Source organism: Pristiophorus japonicus, chromosome 21 (assembly GCF_044704955.1).
Source record: "Pristiophorus japonicus isolate sPriJap1 chromosome 21, sPriJap1.hap1, whole genome shotgun sequence".
Taxonomy (NCBI): domain Eukaryota; kingdom Metazoa; phylum Chordata; class Chondrichthyes; family Pristiophoridae; genus Pristiophorus; species Pristiophorus japonicus.
In genome coordinates this window covers 15090707-15102821 of record NC_091997.1, presented here as the reverse complement: position 1 = coordinate 15102821, position 12115 = coordinate 15090707, and the positions used below count along the sequence as shown (strand labels likewise).

At 41.4% G+C, this 12115-nt stretch overlaps 1 protein-coding gene across 1 annotated transcript in view; it reads left to right on the top strand.

Moving 5' to 3' along the window:
- Positions 1-12115, top strand: part of LOC139233840 (beta-1,4 N-acetylgalactosaminyltransferase 2-like) — a 37974-nt gene that overhangs the window by 13979 nt on the left and 11880 nt on the right. The window contains exons 6-9 of the mRNA XM_070864424.1: positions 4823-4909; positions 5003-5190; positions 7317-7457; positions 11454-11679. Of these exons, the coding sequence (XP_070720525.1) occupies positions 4823-4909; positions 5003-5190; positions 7317-7457; positions 11454-11679 (642 nt within the window). The remainder of the gene's footprint in view (positions 1-4822; positions 4910-5002; positions 5191-7316; positions 7458-11453; positions 11680-12115) is intronic.

Genomic DNA, 12115 nt, shown 5'->3' with positions numbered 1-12115 from the left:
TTTTTGTGGCATAGGAAGAACATAGAAACATAGAAAATAGGTGAAGGAGTAGGCCATTCGACCCTTCGAGCCTGCACCACCATTCAATAAGATCATGGCTGATCATTCCCTCAGTACCCCTTTCCTGCTTTCTCTCCATACTCCTTGATCCCCTTAGCCATAAGGGGCATATCTAACTCCCTCTTGAATATATCCAATGAACTGGCATCAACAACTCTCTGCGGTAGGGAATTCCACAGGTTAACAACTCTCTGAGTGAAGAAGTTTCTCCTCATCTCAGTCCTAAATGGCCTACACCTTATCCTAAGACTGTGTCCCCTGGTTCTGGACTTACCCAACATCGAGAACAATCTACCCGCATCTAACCTGTCCCGTCCTGTCAGAATCTTGCATGTTTCTATGAGATCCTCTCTCATCCTTCTAAACTCCAATGTATGAAGGTCCAGTTGATCCCAGTCTCTCCACATATGTCAGTCCTGCCATCCTGGGAATCAGTCTGGTGAGACTTCGCTGCACTCTCTCAATAGCAAGAACGTCCTTTCTCAGATTAGGAGACCAAAACTGAACACAATATTCCAGGTGAGGCCTCACCAAGGCCCTGTACAACTGCAGTAAGACCTCCCTGCTCCTATACTCAAATCCCCTAGCTATGAAGGCCAACATACCATTTGCATTCTTCACCACCTGCTATGCTAACTTTCATTGACTGATGAACCATGACACCCAGGTCTTGTTGCACCTCCCCTTTTCCTAATCTGCCACCATTCAGATAATATTCTGTCTTCGCATTTTTGCCCCCAAAGTGGATAATCTCACAATTATCCACATTATACTGCATCTGCCATGCATTTGCCCACTCACCTAACCTGTCCAAGTCACCCTGCAGCCTCTTAGCATCCCCCTCACAGCTCACACCGCTACCCAGTTTAGTGTCATCTGCAAACTTGGAGATATTACACTCAATTTCTTCATCCAAATCATTGATGTATATTGTAAAGAGCTGGGGTCCCTGCGGCACTCCACTAGTCACTGCCTGCCATTCTGAAAAGGATCCGTTTATCCCGACTCTCTGCTTCCTGTCTGCCAACCAGTTCTCTATCCATGTCAGTACATTACCCCAAATACCATGTGCTTTGATTTTGCACATCAATCTCTTGTGTGGGACCTTGTCAAAAGCCTGTTGAAAGTCCAAATACACCACATCCACTGGTTCTCCCTTGTCCACTCTACTCGTTACATCCTCAAAAAATTCCAGAAGATTTGTCAAGCATGATTTCCCCTTCATAAATCCATGCTGACTTGGACCGATCCTGTCACTGCTTTCCAAATGCGCTGCTATTTCATCTTTAATAATTGATTCCAACATTTTCCCCACTACTGATGTCGGTCTATAATTACCCGCTTTCCCTCTCTCTCCTTTTTTAAAAAATGGTGTTACATTAGCTACCCTCCGTCCATAGGAACTGATCCAGAGTCGATAGACTGTTGGAAAATGATCACCAATGCATCCACTATTTCTAGGGCCACTTCCTTAAGTACTCTGGGATGCAGACTATCAGGCCCCGGGGATTTATCAGCCTTCAATCCCATCAATTTCTCGAACACAATTTCCCGCCTAATAGGGATATCCTTCAGTTCCTCCTTCTCACTAGACCCTCAGTCCCCTGGTACTTCCGGAAGGTTATTTTTGTCTTCCTTCGTGAAGACAGAACCAAAGTATTTGTTCAACTGTTCTGCCATTTCTTTGTTCCCCATTATAAATTCATCTGAATCTGACTGCAAGGGACCTATGTTTGTCTTCACTAATCTTTTTCTCCACATATCTATAGAAGCTTTTGCAGTCAGTTTTTATGTTCCCGGCAAGCTTCTTCTCGGACTCTATTTTCCCCCTCTTAATTAAATCCTTTGTCCTATTCTGCTGAATTCTAAATTTTTCCCAGTCCTCAGGTTTGCTGCTTTTTCTGGCCAATTTATATGCCTCTTCCTTGGATTTAACACTATCCTTAATTTCCCTTGTTAGCCACTGTTGAACCACCTTCCCCACTTTAATTTTACTCCATACAGGGATGTACAATTGCTGAAGTTCATCCCTGTGATCTTTAAATGTTTGCCATTGCCTATCCACTGTCAACTCTTTAAGAATCATTTGCCAGTCTATTCTAGCCAATGCATGCCTCAAACCGTCGAAGTTACCTTTCCTTAAGTTCAGGACACTAGTTTCTGAATTAACTGTGTCACTCTCCATCTTAATAGAGAATTCTACTATATTATGGTCACTCTTCCCCAAGGGGTCTCGCAAAACAAGATTGCTAATTTGTCCTTTCTCATTACACATCACCCAGTCTAGGATGGCCAGCCCCCTGGTTGGTTCCTCGACATATTTGTTCAGAAAACCATCCCTAATACACTCCAGGAAATCCTCCTCCACCGCATTGCTACCAGTTTGGTTAGCCCAATCAATATGTAGATTAAAATAACCCATGATAACTGCTGTACCTTTATTGCATGAATCCCTAATTTCTTGTTTGATGCTGTCCCCAACCTTACTACTACTGTTTGGTGGTCTGTACACAACTCCCACTAGCGTTTTCTGCCCCTTGGTATTCCATAGCTCCACCCATACTGATTCCACATCACCCAAGCTAATGTCCTTTCTTACTACTGCATTAATTTCCTCTTTAACCAGCAATGCCACCCCGCCTCCTTTTCCTTTTTGTCTATCCTTCCTAAATGTTGAATACCCCTGGATGTTGAGTTCCCAGCCTTGGTCACCCTGGAGCCATGTCTCTGTGATGCAAATTACATCATACCCGTTAACTGCTATCTGCGTAGTTAATTCTTCCACCTTATTTTGAATACTCCTCGCATTGAGGCACAGAGCTTTCAGGCTCGTCATTCTAACACATTTTGCCCCTTTAGAATTTTGCTGTAATGTGGCCCTTTTTGCTTTTTGCCTTAGGTTTCTCTGCCCTCCACTTTTACTTTTCTTCTTTCTATCTTTTGCTTCTGCCCCCATTCTACTTCCCTCTGTCTCCCTGCATAGGTTCCCATCCCCCTGCCATATTAGTTTAACTCCTCCCCAACAGCACTAGCAAACACTCCCCCTAGGAGATTGGTTCCGGTCCTGCCCAGGTGCAAACCCCCGTCCGGTTTGTACAGGTCCCACCTCACCCAGAACCGGTTCCAATGTCCCAGGAATTTGAATCCCTCCCATTTGCACCACTCCTGAAGCCACGTATTCATCTGAGCTATCCTGCGATTCCTACTCCAACTAGTATGTGGCACTGGTAGCAATCCTGAGATTGCTACTTTTGAGGTCCTACTTTTTAATTTAACTCCTAGCTCCATAAATTCATCTTGTAGGACCTCATCACATTTTTTACCTACATCGTTGGTACCTATATGCACAACGACAACTGGCTGTTCACCCTCCCTTTTCAGAATGCCCTGCACCCGCTCCGAGACATATCAATGACTTGGACTTGATTGTAGGGGGTATGATTAAGAGGTTTGCAGATGATACTAAAATCGGTTGTGATGTTGATAATGAAGAAGAAAGCTGTAGACTTCAGGAAGATATCAATGAACTGGTCAGGTGGGCAGTACAGTGGCAAATGGATTTCAATCTGAAGAAGTGTGAGATAATGCATTTGGGGTGGGCTAACAAGGCAAGGGAATACACATTAATGGTAGGACACTGAGAAGTGTAGAGGAACAAATGGACTTTGGAGTGCATGTCCATGGATCCCTGAAGGTAGCAGGCCAGGTAGATAAAATGGTTAAGAAGGCAAGTGCAGGGAGATTATGCTTGAACTGTATAAAACACTAGTTGGGCCACAGCTAAAGGACTTCGTGCAGTTCTGGTCACCACATTACAGGAAAGATGTGATTGTAAATCCCCTCTGTAGCTTCTCTAGTGCAAAGATGTTGCCTGGACTGGAAAATTTTAGCTATGAGGAAAGAGTGGATTGGCTGGGGTTGTTTTTTTGGAACAGAGGAAGCTGAGGGGAGACCTTATTCAACTGTATAAAATTATGAGGGGCCTAGATAGAGTGGATAGGATGGACCTATTTCCCTTAGCAGAGGGGTCAACAACCAGGGAACATAGATTTAAAGTAATTGGTAGAAGGTTTTGAAGGGATTTGAGGGGAAGTTTCTTCACCCAGAGGGTGGTGAGGGTCTGGAACTCACTGTCTGAAAGGATGGTAGAGGCAGAAACACTCAACACATTTAAAAAATTACTTGGATGTGCACTTGAAGTGCTGTAACCTACAGGACTACGGACCAAGAGCTGGAAAGTGGGATTAGGCTGAATAGCTCTTTGTGGGCCGGCGCGGACACAAAGAGCCCAAATGGCCTCCTTCCATGTTGTAAATTTCTATGATTCTGACCTACATTGGTTCCTGGTCTGTCAATGCCTCAATTTAAAAATTCTCATCATTGTTTTTAAATCCCTCCACGGCCTCGCCCCCTCCCTATCTCTGTAATGTCCTCCAGCCCTACAACTCTCCGAGATCTCTATGCTCCTCCAACTCTGGCCTCGTGCAAAACCAGCAAAGTTGTTCTCATTACAGCCTCTTCTGTGAGCTCCTCTACCAATGATATAATGGACAATTCACCAGGACCAGCAAGACTGTTGTAATATTGAGCTTAACAGTAAGATTCTTCCATGATTTTAAGATCCAGAATTAAATATTGCATCTATTGTATAAATGGCTTCTGCTATTTTTGTTACAATCAATCAAGGAAATGTTATAAATTTTCTACACAAAAAATGATATTTGGTGCATATTTTACATATATTTTTCTTTTTATAAAAAAGTGTCTTTTCAGTTTGAAGAGCATACCGCTTTATTTCCGATCATTGTCAGGCAGCCCCCAATGCTACGTTTACATGATCCTGGACCAGGTAAATTTGAGTTACAAATCAAAGATTTGATCAGTACATTTCACAAAAATGTGTTTCTTCAACTAACTTAGATTTTTATTTTCCTTATTCCAGATAGTAACATCAATTCCTTGGTTACCATAACAACAAAGACATTCTTAAGATATCATAAGCTACGAATCTTGATAGATAGCATTCGGAGATTTTACCCAAACATGACAATAATCATTGCAGACGACAGTGACATTACCGAAAAAGTTGAAGGACCCCACATCGAGCAATACATAATGCCATTCGCAAAAGTACAGTAAAGAATTCAGTATTCAATTTATGTACTATACAGACTTTAAACCAGAATTATATTTCAAAGCACAATTAGTTGAATTGGATTCATATGGTACCATTAGCTTTGGCTCAGTGGGTAGCACACTTGCCTCCAAGTCAGAAGGTTGCAGGTTCAAGTTCTATTCCAGGGTCTTGAGCACAATAAAATCTAGGCTGACAATCCAGTACAGTGCTGAGGGAGTGCTGCACTGTTGGAGGTGCTGTCTTTCAGATGAGATGTTAAACCAAGATGCTGTCTGCTTTCTCAGGTAGACATAAAAGATTCCATGGCACTATTTCAAAGAAGAGCATGGGAGTTATCTCTGGTGTCCTGACCAATATTTATCCCTCAATCAATATAAAAAAAAAGTTCACCTGGTCATTATTATATTGCTGTTTGTAGGAGCTTGCTTGGGCACAAATTGGCTGCTGCGTTTCCCACATTACAACAGTGACTACACTTCAAAAGTACTTCATTAGCTGTAAAGCGCTTTGAAACATCCGGTGGTTGTGAAAGGCATTATATAAATCCAAATCTTTCTTTTTTTTCTTTCTCGCTTTCTTTCTATTACAGCTCTCTAGCCTTTGTAACCCACTTACTCAATTTCAATGTTGACCATTCCAATGTAGACTGAGAATATTGCATAAACACCGAGTTAAGTCTATTCTCAAAAGCATACAGACTTATAAAATATCATAGAATTCTGCAGTACAGAAGGAAGCTATTTGGTCAACAACCCTGTGCCAGCTCTTGGGTGTCAGCCTTCTCTCAGTGGGTAGCACACTCGCCTCCAAGTCAGAAGGATTGTGGGGTTGAAGTCCCACTCAAGAGACTTGAACACAAAACAAATCTAGGCTAAGACTTCAGTACAGTACTGAGGTCGTATTGCACTGTCGGCGGTGCTGTGTTTTGGATGAGATGTTAAATCAAGACCCCATCTGTCCTCTCAGATGAGCAGAAAATATTTCACAGCAATATTTGAAGAAGAGCAGCAGAGTTCTCCCAGCGTCTGTATATTATGATATCTGAAGCAGATCATTTGGTCATTTATCTCATTGCAGCCTGTGGGACTTGGCTGGGTGCAAATTGGCTGCAGTGTTTCACTATATTGCAATAGTGACTATACTTCAAAATTACTTCAATGGCTGTAAAGCACTTTGGATGTCTGAGATCGTAACAGTACTGTCAAAAATTTTCTGTTATAATTACTGCCAAACAAACTCTCTGGCCCTGAAAATTTAATTTTACAAGTGTGGAATCTAATTCTTTCAGAAGTGAATTGGTGTTGGAGATTTAAAATAATAAAAATTAAAGTAATTTATTAATTTTTTTCTGTCTGTCTCTTGGATATATTTTCCTTAATCCCATCTGTCTTTTCCTATCTTTAGTTCGCATTCTGTACATGATTTAAACTAAATTTATACTTCCTGGTTCATAATTCCTGGTTTAGACTCTGCGTAGCTCAGTGCAGATTCTTCAATCTGATTGGTCGAAGAGCATCACTGCTTCTTGTCTTCTGACAGATGCCACAAATCCCCTGTAGAGGGCACCATGCCTCATCAGGTGGCAGATTTGAGCAAGTCTTCACTCAAAATCCCACAAAAACTTTGTGAGATGTACGGCGAGCGCCATTACTTTACTGCTGACCGCAAAATCCAGGTTTATGTAATTTTAGAAAAATATGTCTGCCTGGTTTCGATAGAGTCCATATTCTTGCTGGCATTAAGGTTAAATGTGCCTTTTCTCTATTATTTATTGTCTCCTTACTGTAGAAGCATCTTTAGGTGAGTTGCAGTCTTGCTACTATTCTTGTTCTCTGTTAACTCATATGTCAAGTTTCCCTTCCAGTCCACATTTTGGACAGCATCCTTTAGAAGTAAAGATTGAGAGATGTACAAGCCTTTTAGTTGAATCAAAGCAACGGGAGGGAACGAGGGAGGAGGAAAACCCTAGAAAACAGAGTAATCTTTCTGCTATTGCTCTCATGTGACTTTAAATAAACATGATCATTGGTGTAGCATTATTGAGACCAAACCCATTTCAAAGAAACCAAATTGTCCACACTTACTGATCTTGAACAACTTGGAATTTTTTTCTTCTCAGGGATGGTTTGCTGGAAGAAACTTGGCAGCTTCTCAGGTCACAACTAAATACATGCTTTGGGTGGATGAAGATTTTTTATTCACAAAAGAAACAAAATTGGAAAAGTTGGTAGATGTATTGGAAAACACAAACTTGGATGTGGTAAGTATGGAACAGGAAGGAATTGGAGATGTTTGTTTCCGATATTTCAATCTGATAAATATTTCCGTTTGATACATTCCCAAAATGAATCTTCATTTGTATACAAGATATAGCTATTGATTTTGTGTTCATTTTTTGGAGCAGCAAAAAATGATTTGCATCTATTAACTTATTCCTAGAATAAATGCGTGAAAATGTTTTTATAGTGTAGGTCTGTATTGCTTGATGCTCAATCAATCCAAAATCGGATTATGATTAATTCAATGGTACTGACATATAGTAGAATATGGTATTTGCTGAAGCTTTCACTCACCTTGACTTGTGTGAGACACTCGATCCAAGTCCAGTCATCATCATAGGCAGTCCCTCGAATTGAGAATGACTTGCTTCCATGCCAAAAAGGGATGAGTTCACAGGTGTTTCAATAAAGCACCTAATATTCCAGGTCCTGAACTACATCTTGAGGGGTGGAAGATGCCTGTGTGTGGATTTTATTTTAAGGTGTGGTGGCCGTTTCACACCAGCCAGCACACGGGCTTAACAGAGCTAGGTCTTGGTCCAGTGGCAGGGATTAACCAAGTCCACGGTACGACACTGTTAGCTGTGAAGTACTCGGCTATCTCTTGCTAGAGCTTCCTGCCACCCTGCTGGACCATGACACCCCACTTTCTCTCCACTGGCACTACCAATGCCTTGCGAGCTGCACCCGAGAACCTTCTGTCTCATTCTCTGTTTTGCTGCTGAGCCATGTCTTTAAACTCGAGTGGTAATGAGGTGCTGCTGCATCAAATCACCTTCTCAAGTAGTGGAGAGAGACGAGGCCAAACATTACTGGCTATTAGACTGCACCCGATATTGGCACTAAGCCAACCAGAAGCACAATTAGCACTGAGATCAGCACTCCAATCATGTCAATGAGCAGGCAGCACGAGAGGGCATGCTCCCTGCACCAAACAGCACTGGCCCATAACACCATCCATTTTCAGGCCATATCCAATTTCGAGGCTATACTGTTTGTCATTATCTGCAATAAAGGAAGGAAGATAGGAAGAAAGGATGGAAAGCAAGAATATTCTTATCTGTATTTTATCTGTAGAAGTGGTACAGATAAAATCTATTCGTAACAAAATAGATGAGTTGATGGCACAAAAGATACAAATGGGTATGATCTGATAGCCATTACAGAGACGTGGTTGCAAGGTGACCAGGACTGGGAACAAAATATTCAGGGGTATTTGACAATTTGGAAGGACAGGCAGAAAGGAAAAGGAGGAGGGGTAGCACTGTTAATAAAGGATGGGATCAGTGTGTTCGTGAGAAACGATATTGGCTCAGAGGATCAAGATGTAGAATCAGTTTGGGTGGAGATAAGGAATAATAAAGGGAAAAAGTCACTGGTGGGAATAGTCTATAGGCCCCCTAACAGTAGCTACACTGCTGGATGAAATATAAATCAAGAAATAATGGCGGCTTGTAATAAAGGAACGGCAATAATCATGGGTGATTTTAACCTTCATATTGATTGGACAAAGCAAATTGGCCAGGGTAGCCTTGAGGAGGAGTTCATAGAACGTTTCCGGGATAGTTTCTTTGAACAGTACGTTGCGGAATCAACCAGGGAGCAAGCTATCTTAGATCTAGTACTTTGTAACGAGGCAGGATTAATGAATGATCTTGGAGTAAAAGATCCTCCAGGAATGAGTGACCATAACATGGTTGAATTTCAAATTCAGTTGGAGGGTGAGAAAGTTGGTTCTCAAACCAGGGTCCGAAGCTTAAATAAAGGCGACTACAAAGGTATGAGGGCAGAGTTGGCTAAAGTGGACTGGAAAAATAGACTAAAGAATGGGACGGTTGATGAGCAGTGGCAGACATTTAAGGAGATATTTCATAACTCGTAACAAAAATATATCCCAATGAGAAGGAAAGACTGCAAGAGAAGGGATAACCATCCATGGCTCACTAAGGAAATAAGGGAGGGTGTCAAATTGAAAACAAAGGTATATAATGTGGCCAATACTAGTGGGAGGCCAGAGGATTGAGAATTTTTTTTAAGCCAGCAGAGAACGACTAAAAAAATAATTAAGAGAGGGAAGATAGATTATGAAATTAAACTAGCACGAATATCAAAAACAGATAGTAAGAGTTTCTACAGGTACATAAAAAGGAAAAGAGTGGCGAAAGTAAATGTTGGTCCCCTGGAGGCTGAGACTGCGGAATTAATAATGGAGAACAGGGAAATGTCCGAGACGTTGAACAAATATTTTGTATCGGTCTTCACGGTAGAAGACACTAAAAACATCCCAATAGTGGATAATCAAGGGGCTATAGGTAGGGAGGAACTTAATATAATCACTATCACTAATGAAGTAGTACTAGGTAAGATAATGGGACTAAAGGCGGATAAATCCCCCGGACCTGATGGCTTACATCATAGAATCTTACAAGAAGTGGCTGCAGAGGTAGTGAATGCATTGGTTATAATCTACCAAAATTCCCTGGATTCTGGGGCGGTCCCAGCCGATTGGAAAACCGCAAATGTAACGTCCCTATTTAAAAAAGGAGGCAGACAAAAAGCAGGAAACTATAAACCAATTAGCTTAACATCTGTCATTGGGAAAATGCTGGAGTCCATTATTAAGGAAGCAGTAGCGGGACATTTGGAAAAGCATAATTCAATCAAGCAGAGTCAGCATGGTTTTATGAAAGGGAAATCATGTTTGACAAATATGCTAGAGTTCTTTGAGGATGTAATGAGTAGGGTGGATAAGTGGGAACCAGTGGATGTGATGTATTTGAATTTCCAGAAGGCGTTCAATAAGGTGCCACATAAGAGGTTACTGCACAAGATAAAAGTTCACGGTATTGGGGGTAATATGGATAGAGGATTGGCTAACTAACAGAAAACAGAGTCGGGATAAATGGGTCATTTTCCAGTTGGCAAACACTGACTAGTGGGGTGCCGCAGGGATCGGTGCTGGGTCCTCAACGAAGGGACCGAGTGCCAAGTTTGCTGATTATACAAAGATGGGTGGGAGAGCAAATTGTGCGGAGGACACAAAAAATCTGCAAAGGGATATAGACAGACTAAGTGAGTGGGCAAAAGTTTGGCAGATGGGAGTATAATGTCGAAAAATGGGAGGTTATCCACTTTGGCAGAAATAATAGAAAAGCAAATTATAATTTAAATGGAGAAAAATTGCAAAGTGCTGCAGTACAGAGAGACCTGGGGGTCCTTGTGCATGAAACACAAAAAGTTAGTATGCAGGTACAGCAAGTAATCAGGAAGGCAAATGGAATGTTGGCCTTTATTGCAAGGTGTATAGAGTTTAAAAGCAGAGAAGTCCAGCTACAACTGTACAGGGTATTGGTGAGGCCACACCTGGAGTACTGCATGTAGTGTTGGTCTCCATATTTAAGGAAGGATATACTAGCATTGGAGGCTTTTGAGAGAAGGTTCACTAGGTTGATTCTGGAGATGAGGGGGTTGACTTTTGAGGGTAGGTTGAGTAGGTTAGGCCTATACACATTGGAGTTCAGAAGACAGAGAGGTGATCTTATTGAAACTTATAAGATAGTGAGGGGGTTCGACAAGGTGGATGCAGAGAGGATATTTTCACACATAGGGGAAACTAAAACTAGGGGACGTAGTTTTAGAATAAGGGGCTGCCCATTTAAAACTGAGATGAGGAAAAATTTCTTCTCTCAGTGGGTTGTAAATCTTTGGAATTCTCTGCCCCAGTGAGCTGTGGAGGCTGGGTCATTGAATATATTTAAGGCAGAAATTTTTGAGCGAAAAATAAGTAAAGGGTTATGGGGAGCGAGCAGGGAAGTGGAGCTGAATCCATGGTCAGATCAGCCATGATCTTATTGAATGGCAGAGCAGGCTTGAGGGGCCAAATGGCCTACTCCTGCTCCTATTTCTTATGTTCTTATAATAGCAAATCAGAGGTAGTGTAATATTTCTCAAATAATAAGAAATATAATTTTCCATAGGTTGGTGCCTCTGTGGATGGTAATCGATTTCAGTTTAAGATATGGTATGAAGAAGGAAATGTTGATGATGGAGACTGCTTGTTTTCCAAGTCTGGTTCGTTTCATCCACTGGATGGGTTTCCAAACTGCGTGGTAACCAGCGTTGTGGTGAACTTTTTTCTGGCCAGGACAGAAAAGATACTTAGTGTTGGATTTGATCCTCGATTGGCAAGAGTGGCTCACCCAGGTAAATTAACCATTCAATCGTGCTGTCTCTCTGTTGATGGTGATAATCAGATTTGTTTGTCTTCTTGCCTTGATAACTATCTCAGGAAAGCAAACTGTACCATGAACATGATTCCAGGTAGTCTACTCGTTCTAATATTAGACTTGTTTTAACAAATATTTTGAAAACTGTTCATCTGAATATTGCAACTTAATGCTACTTTCTGTTATCTTAATTAATAATTCAGTAAGTTCAGGAATCTTTACAACTATTAATGTTTATCATATTTTACCATAGCATTAATGTCTGCATCTAACCTATTGATTAGTATTGTGGATGGTTTCACATTCAGCTGAAGCATTCAGATCATAAAGTTTATAAAGCACTGGTTAGGCCTCAGTTAGAGTATTGCATCTAATTCTGAGCACCACATTTTAGGAGGGATGTCAAGGCCATG